Source organism: Piliocolobus tephrosceles, chromosome 21, assembly GCF_002776525.5.
Source record: "Piliocolobus tephrosceles isolate RC106 chromosome 21, ASM277652v3, whole genome shotgun sequence".
NCBI classification, from domain to species: domain Eukaryota; kingdom Metazoa; phylum Chordata; class Mammalia; order Primates; family Cercopithecidae; genus Piliocolobus; species Piliocolobus tephrosceles.
In genome coordinates, this window is record NC_045454.1 from 19,914,449 (window position 1) to 19,939,743 (window position 25,295).

Below are 25,295 nucleotides of genomic sequence, written 5' to 3' on the forward strand. Positions count from 1 at the left end.
CTTGCTTTCTTTTTTTTTTGATGGAGTCTCGCCCTGTCGCCAGGCTTAAGTGCAGTGGTGTGATCTTGGCTCACTGCAACCTCTGACTCTCTGGTTGAAGCTATTCTCCTGCCTCAGCCTCCCCAGTAGCTGGGATTACAGCCACACGCTACCACGCCCAGCTACTTTTATTTCTAGTAGAGACAGAGTTTCACCATGTTGGCCAGGATGGTCTCAGGATCACCTGAGGTGAGGAGTTTGAGACCAGAATGCTTGGAGACATTGAATTTATCCAAGAGTTCATCTAGGAACAAAGGAGAAAAAACAAATCTCATTTGTTAGAATATTCCAAGTCCAGGTATGAAAGAAAATAAAATGCCTCTCCCTCCCGTTTCATGGTGTCCTATTCATTTCAATTTTCTGACACAGTCCTACAAGTCCATCATTTGGAAGTAAAAGCAACCTTATTCCTTTCAAATTTTTTTCCTGCAATTATTTTACTTGCCTAACACAACAGTCCTGAGGGCACGCAAGGGCCAGATGCAGATCATCAAAATCCCAACACTCAGTTTCATAGAGACCCACAAACCGTATCCATGGAAAACCAGAACCAGAAGAGCTGCCCTAGCAAAAGCATTCTGGAAATAACACGGGACAAGGCAGAGCCACAGTCACAGATCCGATCTCAGGTACGTCACAAACGAAGACACAAACCGCGCAGATCTCAGGAGACCCTTACAGCCGGTGTCAGTCAGGCACCACCGCGCAGCTTTCTCTGCGGCACCATCCCAATCCCCCGCTGGAGAACGGCACACGCTCACTCATCAGCCCCCGTACACGGAAACACTACTCCACCTGCGGCCAGACACTGGGTCCAGGTACGCGGGGACGCGGCGGCCGTCACTCAGTAAACACCACAGGGAGCACGCGCCGCGCCTTGGTCCACGCTCGCCACACCGGGGTTTCCTCCATCCAGCTCACCGCCAGGGTCACGGCTACAGGCCTAGGTTTGAACACTCCATCCCCATCGGGATCCTATAGCCAACCTCCATCCACCTCCAAATCTCCCGATCCCTCGGCAGATGCGGCCCCACAAGTCTCCCTCGCTCCCTGAAGAGCCGCCAGGTTCGCCCCGCACGCTTGCGCACTCCGGGAGGAAGCCGATTTCCGGATCCAGCGAGGCGTCGCTGGGGGCGGGACGGGGCGGGGCTCGCAGCCGCCGCCTGGAGCCGAGCTGAGAACCAAATGAAACATAAAAAGCTGGAATACTGGTTTTTTAAATTTTGGACCGTAGTATCCACAGGGGAGCAGGCCCGGATTATCTTTAATGGCACTGGTCAGTCACGGGGCCGCCATTACAGGTAGAGGCCTGAGGTTAGAGACATTACGACCCCTCTGGGTGCGCCTCCTCCGCCGCACTATCCCTGCCGAGACCCGGCCCCACGCGCCCCTCCCGGTCCGGAGCAGCCGCGGGACTTGCCTCCGCCCCCCGCGCGCTTGCGCATTCGCGACCGAGACAGGCGCTCTCCTGTATTCTGGCGCCGCTGACTTCAGGGCTGGACGATTCTCGGAGTCCGGTGAGGCCGGAATTGGGAGCCGGGCGCCGCTGTGGCCGCTGCTTTTCTGAGAGAAAAGAGCGCGGGGTGGGTGGTTTTGCAGGCAGGACCGGAGGTGGAGAAAAGGTTCCTATGGAGCCTCAGGCCGCTGTGCGTTTTTTCCCGGGACTGAGCTTCCTGCAGCCCTGAGGCCTGGAGGCCCGGACGGCAGTAATTGTGCCGGGCCCGGTTCGTGCGTGCGGCCTACGGTGCAATTGGAGACCGAGGCCCTGCGCATCCTCTTCCGTTCTTCAGCCACTTAGGCTCCGCCGTAGCGAAAAGGTCCAAGAGGGAAGTCAAGAGGTGAACGCCCCAGGATGAAGGTCCCCTGCAAAACGCTGGGACCTAGATTTGCGGCGGGTGTCTGGGGTCTGGGAGGACACCTGGACAGTTCCGAAAAGACACAGTGGGTGGTCCCGGGGCGTGGGCAACTGGGTATGGAACTACAGCGTACCCGGAACTTCGAACCCAGACGCAGGTGACTGCGGATCCTCTGCCCTGTTGTTTCCATTTGTGCATGCAGGTGGCGGTTAGCTGGGGCCAGGGAAGCGTGGAAGGGGGGTTCCAATTGAGTCAAGAAAAGCCTGGGGTGTCCTGAACTGTGGCTGCTTCCCCAGCCCTGCCAGTTTCCAAAGGAGGCGCCTGAGAAGGAAAAACGAATCGCTGCTGCTCTTCTAAAAGCCGGTTCCGTGTGAGTTCGTGCTGCTGCTTTGTTTCTGTGAAATGCATTCGACTTCCTTCCGTTTAAAATCCTGCTTGAGAATGATCTATTTATTGATTTGGGCCTTAGGATTTCCCTACCTAGTTAACGACAGGGGACCTAATTAATAGATTTCCCTTTTTTAGTGCCTACTTCATGCTGTTCTATAGTTAGACACATGGTTAACTGTGAGCTGTATGTTCAGTTACTCTGCGAGCGCTGTTTTTCTAAGGATTTTGATGATATGGAAATACCCTTGCTTGAGATTAATGTTCATACTTTGTTTTTGTTAAGGAGTTTTCTAGGATTTAGATATGTTTTAATGATTCCGGGGTAGAAAGATAATGTCTTTTTTTCCAGGAAATTCATGAGTAGAAGTTTTTGGTACCAGCCAGATGTGATTTGAGGTTTGACAGCATGAGTTTATTTTGGGTATATCTTTGGATGGACTGAGAGAGGTGTAGTGTAGTGTAGTGATGAAGTATTTCGAGCCTAAATTAAGTGGATTTGAATCATTACTGCCACTTAAAGCTAAATGAGTTTAAGCAATCTGTGCTTCAGTTTCCTGATAATTGTAATAGTGTATACTTCACGGTGTTGTTTTGAAGATGACATGGATTAATATTTGTGAAGCTCTTAGGAGAGTGCCTGGCACATAGTGAGTCCTTAATTCATCCTAGCCACTGGTATTAAAATGATGATGCTCAGTCATTCCCTGTCAGCTTTGTGTATTCCCAAGAGCAATGCAAATGTGAAGGTAATTATGATGGATGCTTGCAAGCAGGAAAATGAGCCAGACCCTCCCGTGGACCAAAACAGGGATTGGTAACATAAGTCCTTGGACTCTGTTTATGAGCTTTCCGGGCAACAAAGATATTTTAAGATTATATACAGAATTGTTATATGTATTTGTAAATGGTTAATTTTTGCAGGGGAGCGAGGAAGTCTGTCATTGCATGGTATTATCGGAATTATATAAGCTCCAACAACATTGATTCTCACTGTCTAGAAATGACATAATTGGGAATGACTTTTGGGATGTTCTTTTATAAAATTAATATCTAGCAATGTGGAAATGGTTAAATCACACTCCATCCATGTGATGGAATGTTATGCAATAATAAGAATTGTGTTTATATTTATTCATAAGAAAAAAGTATAATGTAATATTGAGAAGTATTGTTGTAAATAAGAATCGCCAAGAAATTGTTGTTACATATGAATCTTGAATACTACAATATTTTTAAGTTATTTTGCAACAATGTAATATTTAAATATTAAATCGCTAGGTATTTAATGATAGTTATTTATTGGAGCTGAGGAGGGGTAAATGCAAGTTATTAAGTAGCTGCTGTGAAATGAGCATTTGTTCTTGTCTGCCATTCTTACTGGCTCTTAATCACTTTGGAAATGACATGAACCAGGATTGTAATCCTTCACAGAACTATTTCAAGGTCTTGATGACATACAGTACTTAAGAACTGGTAGAAATTATTTTTTCAGTCACACTGATTTCCTTGCTGTCACCATTTATGCAGGGCCTGTTTAATCACAATTTTCTTTTCCTTTCTTTTTTTTTTTTCCTGAGACAGAGTTTTCGCTTTTGTTGCCCAGGTTGGAGTGCAATGCTGAAATCTCAGTTCACTGCAACCTCCACCTTCTGGGTTCAAGCAATTCTCCTGCCTCAGCCTCCCCAGTAGCTGGGACTACAGGCATGTGCTACCATGCTCGGCTAATTTTTTGTATTTTTAGTGGAGACGGGGTTTCACCATTTTAGCCAGGATGATCTTGATCTCCTGACCTCATGATCCACCCGCCTTGGCCTCCCAAAGTGCTGGGATTACGGGCGTGAGCCACCATGCCCGGCCGACTGTGCTATTTTATACCAGGAGCTTCATCCCTCAATTACATGATTTGGGGAAATGAATTAATGACAATTTCTTTGAAAACTAAACTTACAAAAAACAAGATCATTTTAATCTCAGAAAAAAAAGTCTTATGCAAAGAAGGCAGAATAACCTGAGTATACTACATAGTTCAGTTGGTAACAATGTTTAGTCACAATAATATAAACTGAATTTAAAAACTGATTTACTCTGAAATAGAATAAAACCATATTGAGGCTGGGTGCAGTGGCTCACACCTATAATCCCAACAGTTTGGGAGGCCGAGGCTGGTGGATCACATGAGCTCAGGAGTTCGAGACCAGCCTGGCCAACATGGTGAAACGCCATCTCTACAAAAAACACAAAAATTAGCTGAGCGTGGTGGTGTGCACCTGTAATCCCAGCTACTTGGGAGGTTGGGACAGGCAGAGAATCACTTGAACCCAGGAAGCAGAGGTTGCAGTGAGCTGAGATTGTGCCACTGCACTACAGCCTGGGGGAACAGAGTGAAACTCTGTCTCAAAAAAAAAAAAAAAAAAAAATCATATTGAAAGGACAAAGGGACTGTAACTGTGCATATGTGGGTGGGAGGTGAGTAGGTAAAAGATAGCTAAAACTGTGCCAGCCATAGTAGTAAGGAAATATATAATGGTTACAACTAAAAATTCAGAAGTAAAAATATTAGCATGTTTTTTAAATGTATGGAGTTTAAATACCAAAAGGAACAGCTAATAGAGGTAAAAATTGTTGCCTCTAGATTTGGAAGATAGGGCCAGAGTAGCAGGGATGGAACTGTTGGAGCTTTTTGTGATATTCCTTGCATAGCTGTTTTGAATTATTCAGGTATAAGTGATACAAATTTTTAATTAAAAAATTCAGGCCGGGTGCAGTGGCTCAAGCCTGTAATCCCAGCACTTTGGGAGGTGGAGGCAGGTGGATCACTTGAGTCCAGGAGTTTGAGAACAGGCTAGGCAACATAAACTGGCAAAAAATACAAAAATTAGCCAGGGTGGTGGCATGTGCCTTTAGTCCCAGCTACTCCAGAGGCTGAGGTAGGAGGATCACTTGATCCCTGGAAGTGGAGGCTGCAGTGAGCTGAGATCCGAGATTGCACTTTAGCCTGGGTGACAGAGCAAAATCCTGCCTTAAAAAATATGTAGACTCCAGGGAAGAACAAATAAATATCACCTAGGACTGGGATACCATCAAGTAGAGGTAACAGTAAAATTTTATTCCAATGCACAGATCTTTTTATACACATACATATACACATATGCATATATACACATGCATATACACATATGCATATATACACATGCATATACATATATGCATATATGCATGTATACGTAGTTTACCTGCCAAAAGACAGTTACATTACAATCATATTTTCTAACCTGTCTTCTTGCCCCAACAATATGTAGTGGCTGTCTTCCCATGACATCAAATATGAATTTTATCTTCATTTTTAATGGGTGTTTATTTTTCTTTTCTTTCTTTTTTTTTTTTTTTTTAAACAAAACAAAACAGGGTATCGCTCTGCTGCCCAGGCTGGAGTTCAGTGGCATGAACAGGGTTCATTACAGCCTCGACCTCCTGGGCTCAAGCGATCCTCTCACCTTAGCCTCCCAGGGAGCTGGGACCACAGGTTTGCACCACCATGCCCGGCTAATTTTTTTGTAGAGATGGAGTTTTGCCATGTTGGCCAGGCTGGTCTTGAACTCCTGGACTTATTAAGCGGTCACCTGCCTTGACCTCCCAGAGTGCTGGGATTACAGGCATGAGCCACTGCACTCGGCTATTTTAATTTTCCATTGTGTGAATGCATGGTAATTTATTTAACATTGCTGAAGGATATTTAGGTTCTTTCCAGCTTTTTTGGTCCCATTTTAAACACTTTCTATCCACAAATTATTTTATTCTTTCTACATCATATCATTGAGTATCCATTTCCCCAACAGCTTACTAATTATGAGGTGTCATAACTTTTTCAAATCTGCCAATACAGTTCCTTCAGCATGCTCTCTAGTTACTAGTATATTTTAACTGATAAGCTGATAGGTTATTTCTTTTTCCTTTTCCTATTTTGTTCTTTTTTTTTTTTTTTAAGAGACAGGGTCTTACTCTGTCACCCAGGCTGGAGTGCAGTGGAAAGATCATAGCTCACTGCAGCCCTGAACTCCTGGGCTCAAGCAGTTCTCTTGCCTCAGCCTCCCAAGTAGCTAGGGATACAGACAGGTGCCAGCACACCCAGCTAATTAAAAAAAGGTTTTTTTGTCAGAGACAGAATCTTACTATGTTGTCCAGGCTGGTTTTCAATTCCTGGCATCAAGCAATCCTCCCATCTGGGCCTCCCAAAGTGCTGGGACTACATGCATGAGCCACTGCACCCAGCCTGTTTCTACCTTCTAGAACATTATCCATGCTCAGGTTTCATAAATTGACTTCTTTAAGTCTGAGTACCAAGAAAGATTGCTTGGTAATTGAGATCATGCAGGCAATATTGATCCTGAATAGGAAAATAAGGAGCAGAGAGCGCTGAGTTAAGCCTTGGGGAAGGGATCCCAATGTCCACCTGCGGTTTTGCCATAATCAAGGCTGCCATATAGCCTTTCTACAGGTGTTTTATACCTGTGGTACTCAAAGTGTTGCATCTGGACCAGCAGCGTCAGCATCACCTGGAAACTTTTTAGAAATGCAAATTCTCAAGTCCAATCCCAAACCTACTGAATACCAAACTCTAGGAGTGAGACCTAGCAAGTTGTGTTTTAACAAGCCCTCTGGATGATTCTGATACATACTCAAGTTTGACTACCAAACTTTGCTGCCCATTATAAACACCCATGGGAGGAAGAGGTAGTTAAAAAAAAAAAAATCCTAAATCCCACGTCACACTAATTAAATCAGTGTGTTTAAAGGTGGGAGCCAGGCAACAGTAGGTGATTCCAATTTGAGCAAAGTTTGGGAAATTCTTGTCTATGCTATTTTCTGTCTTCGTGTTTGGGGAGGCCAGCCAGATTCCTAAGGCCAAGAAGGAGAGTTTTGGTTTAGATGGTGTAACCCTTTTCAGCTGGGAAGGTGGGGATGGAGGGAGAAGGATCTGTTCAGGACAGGTCTGCACAACCCATTCTGTGGTCCAAACCAGCCTGCACTGGGGTCGGAGCTGGGGACCAACTGGCAGCCCTCCTGCTGAAATGTCTAGACATATGCTTTGATGCTGCAGAGTCTCTGCTCTGCAATTCCTTGTGCAGCTGAGCTGATTTCGCTGTGGTTTGGGGGAGGACATCTTTGTCTAAACTACCTCTTCCCTATCAAAACTTGTCTGTATGTTGGGGGTGGGAGTTGCATATAGGAATGGAGTAGTAGTATCGGTTTTTAAAATTTGGAAACTCTGAGGCAATTCTGTTCTCATGATTTTACGCGTTCTTTCTCCAGCTCTGGCATCTGTGGACTCTGATTCTGAAGTAAATGAACCTTGAGGAAAATTGACCCGGTTCTTGCAATTGTAAAATCATGGCTCGTGTAAGTTGGAATTTCTCTCTACTTGGAATTCTGTCATTTTTTTCAGGTTATGTGAACATTCTCATTTGTTATTCTGCAACTTTCTGACACAGCCCCATTCAACAGCTGCTCCCCAGTCTTCCCCATTCCAGCAAGGGATGGAGCCAGCCAGATTCCTAAGTGCCCCTATCTTCTCCATGCGTATCTTTAGTAGTCCGTTTTCACACTGCTGATAAAGACATTCCTGCGACTGGGTAATTTATAAAGAAAAAGAGGTTTAATGGACTCACAGTTCCACATAGCTGGGGAGGCCTCACAGTCATGGCAGAAGACGAAAGGCATGTCTTACATGGTGACAGGCAAAGAGTGAATGAATGCCAAGAGTAAAGGGAAATCCCTTATAAAATCATTAGATCCTGTGAGACTTACTGCCACGAAAACAGTATAGGGGGAGTGGCCCCCGTGATTCAGTTATCTCACACTGGGTCTCTCCCACAACACACGGGAATTATGGGAGCTACAATTCAAGATGAGATTTGGGTGGGGACACAGCCAGATTGTATCAGTATCCATGTGTGCATTGACCAAATCATTCAGCATCTCCTGTGTGCTCCTTATCTATCTAGAGCAGAGATGGGGCAGAAATGAAGTTCCTAAAAGTGGGCATTTTATCTGAAATTCTCTGGATTAAAATAGCACTGTCTGGCCGGGCGCGGTGGCTCAAGCCTGTAATCCCAGCACTTTGGGAGGCCGAGACGGGCAGATCACAAGGTCAGGAGATCGAGACCATCCTGGCTAACACGGTGAAACCCCGTCTCTACTAAAAAATACAAAAAAACTAGCCGGGCGAGGTGGCGGGCACCTGTAGTCCCAGCTACTCTGGAGGCTGAGGCAGGAGAATGGCTTGAACCCGGGAGGCAGAGCTTGCAGTGAGCTGAGATCTGGCCACTGCACTCCAGCCTGGGTGACAGAGCAAGACTCCATCTCAAAAAAAAAAAAAAAAAAAATAGCACTGTCTAAAATAATTGTAATTCAAGCTACATATGTAATTTAACATTTTCTAGTAGTCAAATTTTGAAAGTATAGAATGTATGCAAGGCCACATATTTTAGTAAAGAGTTTAAATACTTTAGTAGTCACATTAAAAAAAAGGAAAAAGAAACACATGCAATTGATTTTAATGTCTTTTATTTAACCCAATATGGCCAAAATATTATTTCAAAGTGTATTCAATATAAAAGTCATGGTCAGGCCCCAACAGTGGTAGTTCATGACTGTAATCTCAGCACTTTGGAATTGGAAGGCTGAGGCAGGAGGACTGCTTGAGCCCAGGAGTTTGAGATAAGCCTGAGCAACTTAATGAGATCGCATCTCTAAAAATCAACCACCACCACCAAAGAAAAATTAGCCAGACGTGGTGACATATGTCTATGGTCTTAGCAATTTGGGAAGCTGAGGTAGGAAAATTGCTTGAACCCAGGAGTTCGAGGCTGCAGTGAGCTGTAATCAATAAATGGGCTGTGATTGTGCCACACCATTCCAACCTAGGTGACAGAGTGAGACCCTGCCTCAAAACCAAGATAAAATAAAAAATACATATAAATCATCAATATGTTTTACCTTGTTATTTTCCTTCTAAAGTCTTCACTATCAGTATCTGGTATATATTTGACATTTACAGCACGTGGATTTGGACTAGTCCCATTCAAGTGCTCGATAGCCACATATTGCTAAACTAGAGTATTGGACGTTGCAGCAGCTTTAGAGATTTTTTGTAATGTAAGCTATATCTAAATATGGTCACTATTAAGTGTAACATATCCATCAGATGGTGTACAGCAGGTCCGTCCTTACCCAAGGAGGATACATTCCAGGACCCCCAGTGGATGCCGAAAACCTCAGATAGTATGGAACCCTATATATATGATGTTGTTTTGATCTGATAATCAGGTAGTAAATACGATGTTGCTATGCTGGACAAAGCATATCACATCCGAGGTGGGCGGAGTGGTTAGTGTGAGATTCATCATGTTACTGAGAATGGCATGGAGTTGAAAACTTATGAATTGTTTATTTCTGGAATTTTTCCATTTAATATTTTTGGACCATGGCTGACCGTGGGTAACTGAAATTGAGGAAAGCAAAACCACAAGTAAGGGGGAACTACCGTATCATGTAGTAAACTATAAATATTAAAGAATCTGTTATGATAAAAATGCTAATGATACATTATGATAAAGTTATATCTGGAGGAAATTTTTAAGTTTTACACAAAATATACTTTTTAAAAATAGAGATTTTACAGTTCATTTTTTGGGGAGAATCCCATCATTAATTTTTTTTTAATCTTTAAAGGAAAAGAAGATGGAATAAATCCCATTTATTGAGAACTTTTTAGGTCCTTTGCAAGTACTGTTCCTATGAACCTATTTCAGTTAATTGAGAAATTCTGATAATTACCCGAATATGTCTGGAAATAAATAAAATTATCTTCTATTCCATAGTACATAGGAAGTTTTGGCCATAGCAGTGGTGGGCAAACTAGATACCCTGCAAATTTGGCCCACAAGCTATAGCTTGTTTTAGAACAGCCTGCAAGCTAATTAAATTTTGAAATAATTGTTACAAAAGAAAAGAAGAATGTGAAACAGAGACCATATGTGGTATACAAGGCCTAAAATATTGGCCCTTTACAGAAAATGTTGCCAAACCCTGGTCTTTTGTTTATAGAAATCTTCAAGAACATATATTCTGCTTCAGTCACACGTCTTTATTGCCACCTTTCCACATCACAGGCTTCCAGCACCAGTCTATTCATTTGATGTATGAAGTGAACATATATCATCAAAACCCATCAAATCTTTCTTCCACTCTTTTTTTTTGGAGACGGCGTCTTGCTCTGTTGCTCTGTCACCCAGGCTGAAGTACAGTGGCACGATCTCGGCTCACTGCAAGCTCCATCTCCCAGGTTCACGCCATTCTCCTGCCTCAGCCTCCCAAGTAGCTGGGACTACAGGTGCCCACCACCACGCCCGGCTAATTTTTTGTATTTTTAGTAGAGACGGGGTTTCACCGTGTTAGCCAGGATGGTCTCGATCTACTGACCTCATGATCCGCCCACTTCGGCCTCACAGAGTGCTGGGATTACAGGTTTGAGCCACCGCGCCCAGCCTTTTCTTTTAAGAGACAAGGTCTTAGTATGTTGTCTAGGCTGATCTCGAACTTCTGGCCTCAAGCAATCCTCCTGCTTCAGGCTCCCAAAGCTGGAATTACAGGCATTGAGCCACTACATCCAGACACTTTCTTCCATCTTCAAAATGTTTTCATTTATCTTACAAATAATACATGCGTTTATCATTTCAGGATTTGGTGATGTTCAGAGATGTGGCTGTAGACTTTTCTCAGGAAGAGTGGGAATGCCTAAACTCATATCAGAGGAATTTGTACAGAGATGTGATATTAGAGAACTATAGCAACTTGGTGTCACTGGGTAAGCATAGCATATCTGTGTCAAATAATTTAGAAATTCACAGGACTGAATTTCTGGGCTGTCTTTTTTTTTTTTTTTTCTAAGAGTCTCGCTTGGTTACCAGGCTGGAGTGCAGTGGCGCAATCTTGGCTCACTGCAACCTCTGTCTCCTGGGTTCCAGCAATTCTCCTGCCTCAACTTCCCAAGTAGCTAGGACTACAGGCACGTGCCACCACACCCAGCTAATTTTTGTCTTTTAAGTAGAGACGGGGTTTCACCATGTTGGCCAGGATGGTCTTGATCTCTTGACCTCATGATCTGTCCGCCTTGGCCTCCCAAAGTGCTGGGATTATAGGCATGAGCTGCCTTTGGACTGTCTTTCTAAAAACTAGCTGTCTGCTTTGTGGTTTGACAGTAGCTACCACTATTAAGCACCTTCATCTTTCCCTATTCATTGACCTTTACATTTTTCTTTGACTTTTCTGTTATTACCGATCTTTAATGACAGCTGGATATAAATTCTTAGACACTCATGACATGGCAAAACCATTGTCAAAGAAATTGGATTTCATACTGCTATGGATGGTCCATGTTATTTGTAACTCATTTACAGTGAAAATAGGAAGACAGAGGTGTCTGGCTCTACATAGCTATTAAAACAGCTTTTATAGTGTATGTGATGCTAGGTTGAATCGAGAGTTTGTTAAAACTCAAGTGAACAGTATTCAGTTTCCTACAACAGACATATTTTAACTACTTTGTGCTTAAGTTTAAAATACATGAATTTGCATTTAATATTATATGCATATCCTGGTAAGAAACTTATTTTTCTATTAACAAATTAATATCAAAAAATAGCAAAAGTAGTACCTCATGAACATATATAATGGTTAACATGTACCAGGTACTCATCTAAACACTTACATTAAATCAAATCTCACAGCAATGCTATGTATATACATTACTGTTATCCGCTTTTCACATCTGAGAAAACTGCAGTGTAGGGAGATTGAATTAGTTGCTCTACTGACATGGGAAAGAGAGGCAGGATTTGAAACCATTGCTTTCTCTTTTTTTTTTTTTTTTTTTTTTTTGAGGCGGAGTCTTGCTCTGTCGCCGGGACTGGAGTGCAGTGGCCGGATCTCAGCTCACTGCAAGCTCCACCTCCCGGGTTTACGCCATTCTCCTGCCTCAGCCTCCCAAGTAGCTGAGACTACAGGCGCCCGCCACCTCGCCCAGCTAGTTTTTGTATTTTTAGTAGAGACGGGGTTTCACGGTGTTAGCCAGGATGGTCTCGATCTCCTGACCTCGTGATCCGCCCGTCTCGGCCTCCCAAAGTGCTGGGATTACAGGCTTGAGCCACCGTGCCTGGCCGAAACCGTTGCTTTCAACTATTCTTTTCTCTCGAGACAGAGCCTGTGTAAGTTTAAGTTAAATATAAGACCAGGTCCCTACTTCTCTGTTCTTGTTTTTCCTTGTGATCCTAAAGTAACTCTGTGCTATGAATGTTTTTCAATCCTGATAGTCATCTTTGTTTTGAAGTCTTAAATAAATTCTTTATTATATTTTATTATTTATTTTTAAGCAGGATGTTCCATTTCTAAGCCAGATGTGATCACCCTATTGGAACAAGGGAAAGAGCCCTGGATGGTTGTGAGGGATGAGAAAAGAAGATGGACTCTAGGTAAGTGCTGATCAGGCAAAGGTCAGCTATTATGGCATGGCCAGACCTGCTGGTTGAGGAGGAGACACACCCCTTAGATGTCAATTGTGAAGAAGAGACCTGAATCTTGGGAAGAAAATTTAGATCTTCTCAGCATGAGCCACCAAAGAAATTTCATCCATACTTTCACTTATCACTTATTTCTTTTCTGTCTTGTTTCTCTCCCTTTTCTTATAGGGGAAAGCTTTCTTCCCTCGTGATTCCATTTTACCTGTATTTTGGATCTAATCCCTTTCTAGCGCATCTTTTATATTTTGACTTTTATGTATACATTTTTTCATTTCCCTCAGTTCATGGAGTTTAAATTGTAGTGGGGAGTCAGGCAGTAAACAAGTAAGTAAATCCATAAATGGATTACTAAAATATCCTGAAGTAATTAGGTATTATGAAGAAAAGTGAGTAAGGTAAGGATATGGAGAATCATAATGAGTGAATGGAGTAATTTTAGATGGGGTGGTCAGGGAAGAGGATCCAATCTGAAGAGGCTCCAGTTGTCCAAAGATGGGACTATTTGAATGTCATTACCATAATGACTGCAATGTATTGCAATGCATAAAATACACTTAATTTTATAAATTCTTAATGATGCTAACAGCAAATTATTCATCATTGGAAGTTACTAGGAAACTAACATTTAAAAAGCATAAATTTAAAGGAAAAGAAACATTTATCCTGCCTTTCTTGTAACAGTTGTATGAATAGGTAGTGGGTGGAGGTATGTTTCTCTTAATGAAAGTATTCAGTGAATAAATGAAGAGGAAATGATAGAATTAGAATATTACCATTTTGGAGCCCATAAGAACTATTGGATTTAGATATTGAACATCAGTGCTGATAGCATCAAAGAAATAGAGACAATCAGACGTTTCTCCTAATGAAAAAGCACAGTATCACCTATGAGCTAACTTTGCCAACAAAAGGTCCTACGTCTTGTCAAGCTTCTAAAGGCAATTCGCAACTTATGGGAAGAAGATAGAGGACTATGTTCTACACCTTGGGAATGTAGTGAGCAAAATTCAGAATATGGGAAACTACAGGACCAAAAACAGGTTCTTCAACAAATAAATTACAAGGGAAATCAAAAAATGATAGGAAAATCTGTACATTAAAAGAGATGTAAAAGACATGTAACAATTATATTCTGTGAACTTTGTTTGGATGAGTTATTCTTTTTAGGTTTAAAATTATGAGTTATTCTTCTTAGGTTTAAAATTTTATCAGCCAGGGTCAGGCGCAGTGGCTCAAGCCTGTAATCCCAGCACTTTAGGAGGCCAAGATGGGTGGATCACGAGGTCAGGAGATTGAGACCACCCTGGTGAACACGGTGAAACCCCGTCTCTACTAAAAAATACAAAACACTAGCCGGGCAAGGTGGCGGGTGCCTGTAGTCCCAGCTACTCCGGAGGCTGAGGCAGGAGAATGGTGTAAACCCGGGAGGCAGAGCTTGCAGTGAGCTGAGTTCGTGCCACTGCACTCCAGCCTGGGCGACAGAGCGAGACTCCGTCTCAAAAAAAAAAAAAAAAAAAAATTTATCAGCCAGATGGAAGTGTGGACACTGATTTTTGATGATATTTAATAACTCATTTTTAAGGTTTGGATAATGGTATTGTGGTTTTGTATAAAAGTACTTTTTGAGATGCATACTTTGTGCACATGAAACAATGTAATATCTAAGATTTGCTTCAAATAATAGGAAGGAAGTAGATTGGGGGGTGCATAGGCCAAGATTGGGCATGGGTTAATGGTTGGTGCTGGATACATGGAGATTATTATGCTGTTCTGTCTACTTTTTGATATGTTAGAAATGCTCTGTTATAAAGGTTTTTCATTTTTTTGTTTGCTTTAGAGTTATTTATTGAGAGACAAAAAGAAAATGGTGGTGAGGCAATGGTGAAAATAAGGTTAAACTATTCTTTGGATGAATTTTGTCATAAAGGGAAGCAGACACACAGAGTACAGGGAATATATTTTACGATGTGAAATTATGATGTGAATATATTTAACATGTTTATAGGCTGTGAGAATGATTTCAAAGAGAGGAATATTGATGAAGTAGAGAGACAGGGTAGTTTTGTAGGCAGTGACCTTCAGTAGATGGGAAGGAGTGGAACCGATTGATGAAGGAAAACCACATATATGGTAAGAATTCAGACATAGATTGATTGGAGAATGTGGTGAAGAGGAGAATACATATTTTTCTTTCAGTTTTTTCTGGTTCCTTGGTGAAATGGCAGTAAGATTATCATCTGAACCTGAGGCTTATTCAGTATTTCACTGGAATTCAGTATGGATTATGCAGTATTAGATCAGTGTTAATTTTCGGAAGTACAATTGCGTGGTGATAGGGTTTTAGCATTTTCGGATCTCTGATGTTAATATAATTAGAACTGTCTTGGTCATAAATATTCTGTGTCCTGTATAATCTTGTATCAGCCAGAAAAAAAGGGATGGGGGAGACATTGTACCTCAGGAAACAGCATACCTCCGGGGATAATTATATGACAAGGTAATTTGCTCCCTATTTTATTTTATTATTTTATTTTACTTTATTTAATTTTTTTTCAGACGGGAAACCATGTTGCCCAGACCGGTCTCAAACTCCTGGGTTCATGCAATCTTTTTGCCTTGGCCTGCCAAAATGCTGGTATTACAGTGAGCCACCACGCCCTGCCCCTATTTTCTTTTTATTTAAAGCTGATGCCTCGCAAATGGAAATACTTCTTTCATTTTGATCTAAGATGGACTAATATTTTTTCACATTAGCAGTGTTTACTAGAATAAACTCTTTGATTCAGTGGAATCCAAACTAGTATTTGGCTTATTAATTTTATTAACATTAATATATTGATATAAATTACATATATAATTAAATAATATTAATATTAACATTAAAATATTTTACATACATGTTTTAGGAGGTAGAACATTAAAATTGTCTCTCATAGCCCAATATTTTGATGTTTGGCCCAGCATTTTGTTTCAGTGTAGGTCGAGCCCATTCTGTCTTGATCAAAGTACATATGAAACATAGGCTATTCTTTCCAGTTTCAACTTCTTTGAGGTAGAACAGGAATGTAAAGACACTGTGAAGCAATCTGAGGGCAGAATCCTTGAATTTTTATGTTTTCTGTCTGTTATTATGTTTCTCACCCATGCCTATGTTGACAAAAATGCAATGTGCATGTATAGCCAGTACTTCCAAAACATCCAACTTAGTTTTCATAGAAATAATTGTCTTTAAACATTAATAATTTTATTTGCTTGCAGCAATAAGAACTGGAATAGGCAAATTTGGGAACGAACATGGCTGACTCTTTGGTGACATACAGCTCAGCTGTGTATATTATAGAATACCCTCCTAATTGAGAATGTTCAAAATGCCAACATCTTGATCTGGCTTGTCACTTAAGTAGCCAAGATATTGATCTGGCTTGTCACTTAAGTAGGGAGCCATATATGACAATTTCAAGTTCACTTTATCAACATTGGCACTATTTTTTTTTTTTATGAAAACCTTCAAATTTTACAGAACAAATTTTACAACCTGTTCTAATTTGGTTATTAGTGAATACAGACATTTTGTCCTAATTTGTTTATGCTTATATTGACTTTATGCATTGTCTCCTCACTTCCTGTATTCCATTACTGTTTCCATTGTTTATTGTTTCTTATGCCAATTTGTATGGGCTTAAATTTCTTTTTTTTAATTTTTGAGATTGGGGTCTCGTTACGTTGGCCAGGCTGGTCTGACCTCCTGGCCTCAAATAATCCTTCAACCCCAAGTGATCTCCCAACTGCAGCCTCCCCAAGTAGTTGGGGATTACAGGCGCGAGCCATGGTGCCCAGTTTGTGTGGACTTTAATGTGAACAGTAACACTTTCTCACTTTCTTATGAATGTTTTAGCCTTTAATTTGATTTTTGACTGGCTTTCCTTTTAGATTACTGGTTTTATTTTTAATTTGCAGGTAAATCCTTTGAAATGAGCATCTTATTTCTTAACCTTTGTATTACCTTCATAACTACTTATTTACTACCATTATTTAGCTATTTATGATGCTTTTATTAATATCACTCATATCTTACTTGTCTTATTGAGGCCATAAGTGGACTTTATCCCCAAAATTCTAGACAATTGCCGTAGTTTTGTATTGCTTTTTTTGGGTGGGGAGACAGAGAGAGAGAGAGAGAGTGAGAGAAACACAGATTATATAACAGTATTTTCTGTTCCATTCATTTACCTGTCCCTGGTCACATTTTACCCACAGTATTTAAATTATTGTTGCCTTTTAGTATCTTTTTAGTGTATACTTTTTAAAAGCAAACTTACTGAAATATAAATACACACAAAAATATACAGATAATTAGTGAATTGGCACAGTGACCACACCCATCTAATTAGTACACAGATTCAGAAATAGAACTTTACTAGGATACCAGAAGCCCCTCCTGACTTCTTTCAGTCATTCCTCCTCACCAAGGCTAACCACTGTCCTGACACTACCATAGATTATTAATTATCATTTTTAAACTTTATAAAAATGGAATTGTACAGTATATATTGTTCTATGTCTAGTTTTGTTTACTCACCATTATGTTTGTGAGATTAGCTCTTGCTAATCTTGCGTGTAGTTGTAGATTGTTAATTCTCGTTGCTGTATAGTATTGTGATGTATTAATATGCCATCATTTATTAGCTGTTCTTCCATTGATGAATACTTGGATTCTTTCCAGTTTGGGTAGACTGCAAATAATGTTGCTTTAACCCTAACTCTAACCCTAACCCTAACCCTGAAGCAACATTATTTAAAATACCTTTTCCTTTTTAAAGAGTATTGAATTCCTATTGCAAAGACTTTGAGAACGTGCACATTTGCAAAAAACATCTCTTTGCTCAGAATTTTACTAGCCTTTTACCATAGCATAAACCTGTTGTTACACCTGGAAAATCACTGAAATATTCTCTAGGAAGTACCCAGATAGCATTATGGGGACTTCTGGTAAGATATGGGGAACCTGTAACATAGATGTGCAAGTTATGTAAACTCAAGTGAAGATAAATATTTAGAGCCTCTCATTACCTTGGTCGTCAGTGGGGGCAAAGCTCACTTATGACTATGCAAAGTAGGAGTTGAACTACAGTGGAGATATCTGCAAGTGTATATGAAGAGGCAAATTGGAAGATGATCAAGTGTAAATAAATCACTGTTTTCCATTTATATACTTACTGAGATAGCTGAGATGTCCTTGTTTCCCATCTCTGTAGGAAGTGATAAAAAGAATGTTTAATCAGTGTAGTAAAGTTTAAGATTGGAGGCAGGATATCATATGCCATAATTGCTGAGTAATTATGAGAATTTAATTCACAGTTAATATGTACTGTGGATTTGTTATTCACTGGTGAGTGAAAAATTGTTTCTGCCCTTGGGGAAGTTTAAGGTAAGAAAATAAAGATAATAATAAGTGGGGAAATTAATGAATAACAACACAATTGAAAAAAATGTTAAGAAATAAGTAGCCAGGCATGGTGGCTCATACCTGTAATCCCAGCACTTTGGGAGGCTGAGGCTGGCAGATCACTTGAGGACAGGAGTTCGAGATCAGCCTGGCCAAATTGTGAAACTCAGTCTCTACTAAAAATACAAAAATTAGCCAGGTGTGGTGGCGGGTGCTTGTAATCCCAGTTACTTGGGAGGCTGAGACACGAGAATTGCTTGAACCCTGGGGCAGAGATTGCACTGAACCGAGATCATGCCCCACTGCACTTCAGCTTGGGCGATCCAGTGAGACACTCTCCAAAAAAAAAAAAAAGGAAAGAAGTAGGCTGGGCATGGTGGCTGACACCTATAATCTTGGCACTTTGGGAGGCTGAGGCAGGCAGATCACGAGGTCAGGAGTTCAAGACCAGCCTTGCCAAGATGGTGAAACCCTGTCTCTACTAAAATACAGTGGTGGCATGCGCCTGTAATCCTACCTACTTGGGAGGCTGAGGCAGGAGAATCATTTGAACTCAGAAGGCGGAGGTTGCAGTGAGCCGAGATTGTGCCATTGCACTCCAGCCTGGGCAACAAGAGCGAAACTCTGTCTTAAAAAAAAAAAAAAAAAAAAAGAGGCCGGGCACGGTGGTTCATGCCTGTAATCCCAGCACTTTGGGAGGCCAAGGCAGGTGGATCATGAAGTCAGGAGATTGAGACCATCCTGGCTAACATAGTGAAACCCCATCTATACTAAAATACAAAACATTAGCCGGGCATGGTGGCAGGCACCTGTAGTCCCAGCTACTCAGGAGAATCGTGTGAACCCGGGAGGCGGAGATTGCAGTGAGCCAAGATCGCGCCACCGCACTCCAGCCTGGACTACAGAGCGAGACTCCGTCTCAAAAAAAAAAAAAAGAAGAAAAGAAGAAGTGACTGGGATAGAAAACAAAGGATATATATTACATGAAGTTAGCAGGGATTGTTTTTCGGATTTTAAAGATGAAACCTGATGGATGAAAGAAACCCAACTATGCAAACCCAAATCAGGATTCCTGGGAAATTTAATAGCCAGTGAAAAGCTCCAAGAAGTGGAAAGATTGGGCCGGATGCAGTGGCTCATGCCTGTTATCCCAGCACTTTGGGAGACTGAGGCAGGCGGGTCACTTGAGGTCAGGAGTTCGAGACCAGCCTGGCCAGCATGGTGAAACACCGCCTCTACTAAAAATACAAAAGTTAGCCAAGCGTGGTGGCGCACTCCTGTAATTCCAGCTACTAGGGAGTCTGAGGCAGGACAACTGCTTGAACCCGGGAGGCAGAGGTTACAGTGAGCCGACATCACGCCACTGCACTCCAACCTGAGCGACAGAGACTCCGTCTCAAAAATAAGAAAGATTGCGACACAGTCTAGGAGCAGAAAGGAGGCAAGTGTGATAGGGACATGGACAACAAAGGGATCAGTGGCTTGAGTTGGTACCTTGTGGTTAACAGAGTCCATGTTACTCCTCATAAAGTATTTGCTCTTTATTCTAATTGAAAAGAGAAATTAAAAAATTTAAGTGGGGAGTCTCAGACTTTGATCTGCACCCAGATAATCTGGTCTTAACTCATCATTTTCATATTTCCTTTTAGCTTTTTTAAAGTTACCTATTTTAGAGATTTTGAGCCCATTTACTTCAATTGGACTTTCTTTTTTGTGTGTGTCATTGATTTCTATCATAAAGTTTTTTGTTTATTTTGTATAGAACAGGAAAATATGTTTTGGTCTTGTTTTCTTTCAGATTTGGAATCCAGATATGACACTAAAAAGTTATTTCAAGAAAGGGATATTTATGAAATGAACTTATCTCAGTGGAAGGTAATGGAAAGAATTAAAAGCTGTGGACTTGAAGGACAAGAAAGTCCTCATGAAGTGTGTTTCAGGCAAGTGACAAAAACCACCTCTGAAAAAACGTCTACCTACAGAAAACTCACATCTCTTCCTCTGTATCAGAAGAGTCATAACAGAGAGAAACCCTATGAATGTGGGGAATGTGGGAAGGCTTTTAGAGTACGACAACAACTTACTTTCCATCAAAGAATTCATACTGGTGAGAAACCCTATGAATGTAAAGAATGTGGAAAAGCCTTTAGACAGTGTGCCCACCTCAGTCGACATCAGAGAATTCATACTTCTGACAAACTCTATGAATGTAAAAAATGTGGAAAGATCTTCACATGTGGCTCAGACCTTCGAGTACATCAGAGAATTCATATTGGTGAGAAGCCGTATGAATGTAAAGAATGTGGGAAAGCCTTTAGAGTTAGAGGACAACTTAATCTCCATCAAAGGATTCACACAGGTGAGAAGCCCTATGAATGTAAGGAATGTGGGAAGGCCTTTAGGCAGTATGCACACCTTACTCGACATCAGAGACTTAACATTGCTGAGAAGTGCTATGAGTGTAAGGAATGTGGTCAGGCCTTTCTGTGTAGTACAGGCCTTCGAATACATCACAAACTTCATACTGGAGAAAAACCCTATGAATGTAAGGAGTGTGGAAAGGCCTTTAGAGTGCGGCAACAACTTACTCTGCATCAGAGAATTCACACTGGTGAGAAGCCTTACGATTGTAAGGAATGTGGGAAGACTTTTAGTCGTGGCTATCATCTAACTCTCCATCAGAGAATACATACTGGTGAGAAGCCCTATGAATGTAAGGAATGTCAGAAGTTCTTTCGTCGTTACTCAGAACTTATTTCACATCAGGGTATTCACATTGGAGAGAAGCCTTACGAATGTAAGGAATGTGGGAAGGCATTTAGACTGTTCTCACAGCTTACTCAACATCAGAGTATTCATTTTGGTGAGAAACCCTATAAGTGTAAGGAATGTGAGAAGACTTTTAGACTGCTTTCACAACTTACTCAGCATCAAAGTATTCATACTGGTGAAAAGCCCTATGACTGTAAGGAATGTGGAAAGGCCTTTAGACTTCATTCATCACTGATTCAACATCAGAGAATTCATTCTGGTGAGAAACCTTACAAATGTAAGGAATGTAAAAAGGCATTTAGACAACATTCACATCTTACTTACCATCAGCGAATTCATAATGTAACTTAATAGTTATTAGAACTCTTCCATTGTGAATTTTATGTTGTGCATAGGAAGTACATTCTAGAGGAAAGGTTTTTGAACGTGGGAATCCCTTTTGCTTCATGCTCACAACTAAGCATAGGAAGATTTATTTAAAGTAAAGAATATGTTGATGAACATATGGAAACCTTTCATCGCCTTTGAAACCATGTTATAGGAAATTCATCCTAGAAAGGAACTTTATTAAAGTACTGAATGTGGAAAAGCTTTTGATCTTACCTATTATTACCTCCATATTCTTCCATCTGTGTAGTATACACATGGAGGTTGCCAGGGAAGCACCTCATTCTGAAAATGTGCAAATGAAAGGAAAGTCATTTAGTCTACATTTCCTGTGTAAACTGTATTTCAAGGCAACCAGAAGTTAATGAGGTAAAGTTCTTCTTTATTAGAAAATTCCAGGCTAATGAATGCAGAAAGAATAATAGAAAATTGTATTAGAAAAACTATTGTGTAACACATAATGAAATAATGGATTTAGGCACGATTCTCTGTGGTTGAGACTATTCAGTGAAAGGTTGTGAACTTTATAGTGAATAGATGAGACTGACAACATCTGAACCCACTGATCATCTTAACTTCACAAAAAGCAAGGCAGTAAAAATTATGTGCCTCCTAATGTGATACAGTAAGATAAACACATCTTGCCAAAAATATTGAACCTGAATTTAAGCCTCAAGATCTAACTCCCAGTTTATAGAAAATTCAAGGAATGGAAAAGTAAATTACATGACATGAAAAGGAGCAATTAAATATAAAATAAGGGTAATTCTACAAGAGGAATCACCTGGTTTCCCAACCAATAAAATGGCATTTTAAGAAATAAGATGGAACTCTTAGGTATTGACAGACTTGAGACAACATCAATCAAATGCAATGAAAGAGTGGTTTTTACTTAGATCATGAGTTGAACAAACATGTAAAAAAAGAATACTTATAATTGGGAGAATGGGAATATTGACAATATTAGATAATATTAAGAAACTTTTTGTTATGTGTGATAATAGCATTGTGGTTATGTAAAAGTCTATTTGTTAGAGATTATTTCTGAAGTTTATACACAGGAGATGATGTATCTGGAATGTCATGTTCATGCAATAGAAAAATTAGGATGAATAACAAGTTTGGCAAAATGATGGTAATCTAAGTCTTGGATACATGGTTTTTGTTTGTTTTTGCTATTCTCTCTACTTTTATGTTTTTAAAATTTTCCCTGATGTTCTTTTAAAGATCAAATTATCCATGAAATTATAACCAGTTTAAAATGAATTATTAAAAAAAAATTCTGGCTGGGCGTGGTGGCTCATGCCTGTAATCCCAGCACTTTGGGAGGCCAAGGTGGGCAGATCACGAGGTCAGGAGTTCGAGACCAGCCTGACCATCATGGCGAAACCACATCTCCACTAAAAATACAAAAATTAGCCAAGCATGGTAGCATGCGCCTGTAATCCCAGTTGCTCATGAGACTGAGATGGGAGAATCACTTGAACCCAGGAGACAGAGGTTGTAGTGAGCCGAGATCACGCCATTGCACGCCAGCCTGGGCAACAAGAGCAAAACTCCATCTCAAAAAAAAAAAAAATTCTACATATTAAAACTTGTGGATGTTGCCAAAGCTCTACACATTGGGAATGGAATATTAATTACACTATAATAACGATAATGTATTCAGGAAGTTAAAATGTGGGTCCACATTTTATTTAGTTCACCTCTCTATCTCTGTATTATAGTACCCATGGTATACACCTCTTTTTTTTTTTTTTTTTTGAGACGGAGTCTCTCTCTGTCGCCCAGACTGGCGTGCAGTGCTACAATCACAATCTTGGCTCACTGCAGCTCTGCCTCCCGGGTTCAAGCCATTCTCCTCCCTCAGCCTTCTGAGTAGCTGGGATTACAGGCGCCCACGACCATGCCAGGCTGATTTTTGTATTTTTAGTAGACATGGGGTTTCACCATGTTGGCCAAGCTGGTCTCAACTCCTGACTTCAGGTGATCTACCTGCCTAAGCCTCCCAAAGTGCTGTGATTACAGGCGTGAGCCACCGCTCCCTGCCAGTACTTCATATGTTTAAAGAATGAGTAAAAGAAAGCAATTACTACTGCTAAATGTGGGAAATAATGGACTAGACCTGTACTGTCTAATATATGGTAGTCACTAGCAACCTGTTGAGCACTTGAAATTGAGTTATTGAGCACTGAAATGTGGCTAGTCCAAATTCAAATGGTGTTAAATGTGAAACACAAGATTCTAAAGACTTAGTTGTTTTTAAAAAGTAAAGTATCTCAGTTTTTCATATTGAGTACATATAGAAATAATATTTTAGATATATTGGTTCAAATAAAATACATTAAAATGAATAACTTTTGTTTTTAAAAAATGTGTTACAGGAAAATTTTATATCTGTAGCTCACATATTTCTATTGTCAGCACTGGTATAAACAATAAAAAGTAGACTTGGTTGTTTTTGTGTGTTTCTTTAAAGGATACCAATGTAATCAAGACTTTGGCAGTCTTGATCACAGAATAGAAATATGAAAGATTAAACAGCTACAGCTATATGAATCATAAAAGTGACACCTATGGATTTTTAAAGTTATAAGTTGCTATAGTATAGATATGTCATGTATATGTGTGTAGTGTGTAGGTATATTCATTTATACACACACTATACATGTATTTAAAAATATTGAAAATCCAGAATTTTATGGAAAAAAATACTAAAATTTACTTCACATGCTGAAGAAAGCCTGAGTAGACCAACAAACAAAGGAAAAATTAAGACAGTTGGAAAATATGCTTTCTAAAAGAATACATTTGGAATCCGACTTTTTTTTTTTTTTAAATCCTACTCTCCCGAGCCAGAATAGTCTCAGAGAGACTCCGAGAACCTACTTTTTTTACAAGTAAAATATTTGAAGAATTGGTAATTGCTAAATTTTTCCAACATACTATTCTGCAAGACTAACCTAAAACTGATGATATGAACTAGATGAGGAGGGCTGGCGAAACCAAAATCTAGACATTTCCCATATGAAGAGAAATCTAGTAATTCTAATTTCTGTGGCAAATTATATCCAATGGTTTAAGTATAGAATAGAAAATCATTTATGTGGAATATCTTGGACCAGATCCCTCTAGCTTTAATTATATATTTAGATTCTAGGCATTCTACCTTCAGAACATCGTAATGATAGTGAAAGAGGTATGATTCTGGCCCAGTATCATCCCAATTGATGCTGATTGTCTTGTCTTTTTTAGCTTTCTATGTATTAAGAATGGAATGAATTTTGTGTATGTGAAAGTATAACCCAACACCTTAAAATTACCTTCTCGGCCGGGCGCAGTGGCTCAAGCCTGTAATCCCAGCACTCTGGGAGGCCGAGACGGGCGGATCACGAGGTCAGGAGATTGAGACCATCCTGGCTAACACGGTGAAACCCCGTATCTACTAAAAAAATAAAAATACAAAAAACTAGCCGGGCGAGGTGGCGGGCGCCTGTAGTCCCAGCTACGCGGGAGGCTGAGGCAGGAGAATGGCGTAAACCCGGGAGGCGGAGCTTGCAGTGAGCTGAGATCTGGCCACTGCACTCCAGCCTGGGCGACAGAGCGAGACTCCGTCTCAAAAAAAAAATTTCCTTCTCAAAATTAATAAAGACAGAGTTCTTATAAATGATTACATCAGTTGGACTTACAGTGATTTCACCGTGGTCATCCATTGTGAACTGTATTTGCTGCTATAATTGGGAAGCTATGATGTTCAGTGTATTACATCATTATATTCCATTTCTCAAACGGAGTATGAAACTTGGTAGCATTTGAAACCATTTCCCA

General features: G+C 40.5%; 1 protein-coding gene across 6 annotated transcripts; it reads left to right on the forward strand.

Annotated features, from left to right (window-relative positions):
• Nucleotides 1–1,140: 1,140 nt before the first annotated feature.
• ZFP30 (ZFP30 zinc finger protein) lies at nucleotides 1,141–24,913 on the forward strand. 6 transcript variants are annotated; one of them, XM_023229201.2, is made up of 6 exons: nucleotides 1,141–1,556; nucleotides 2,098–2,265; nucleotides 7,596–7,682; nucleotides 11,025–11,151; nucleotides 12,719–12,814; nucleotides 20,107–22,838. In XM_023229201.2, the coding sequence occupies exons 3-6, from the start codon at nucleotides 7,674–7,676 to the stop codon at nucleotides 21,429–21,431; spliced, it is 1,557 nt and encodes a 518-aa protein (XP_023084969.1). In that variant the 5' UTR covers nucleotides 1,141–1,556; nucleotides 2,098–2,265; nucleotides 7,596–7,673; the 3' UTR covers nucleotides 21,432–22,838. The 6 variants fall into 6 exon arrangements, with proteins under 6 accessions (XP_023084969.1, XP_023084968.1, XP_031790632.1 ...); XM_023229200.3 differs by having other exon boundaries at nucleotides 1,152–1,315; nucleotides 12,716–12,814; nucleotides 20,107–24,913; XM_031934772.1 differs by having other exon boundaries at nucleotides 1,199–1,556; nucleotides 2,098–2,263; nucleotides 12,716–12,814.
• The last annotated feature ends 382 nt before the right edge of the window (nucleotides 24,914–25,295 follow it).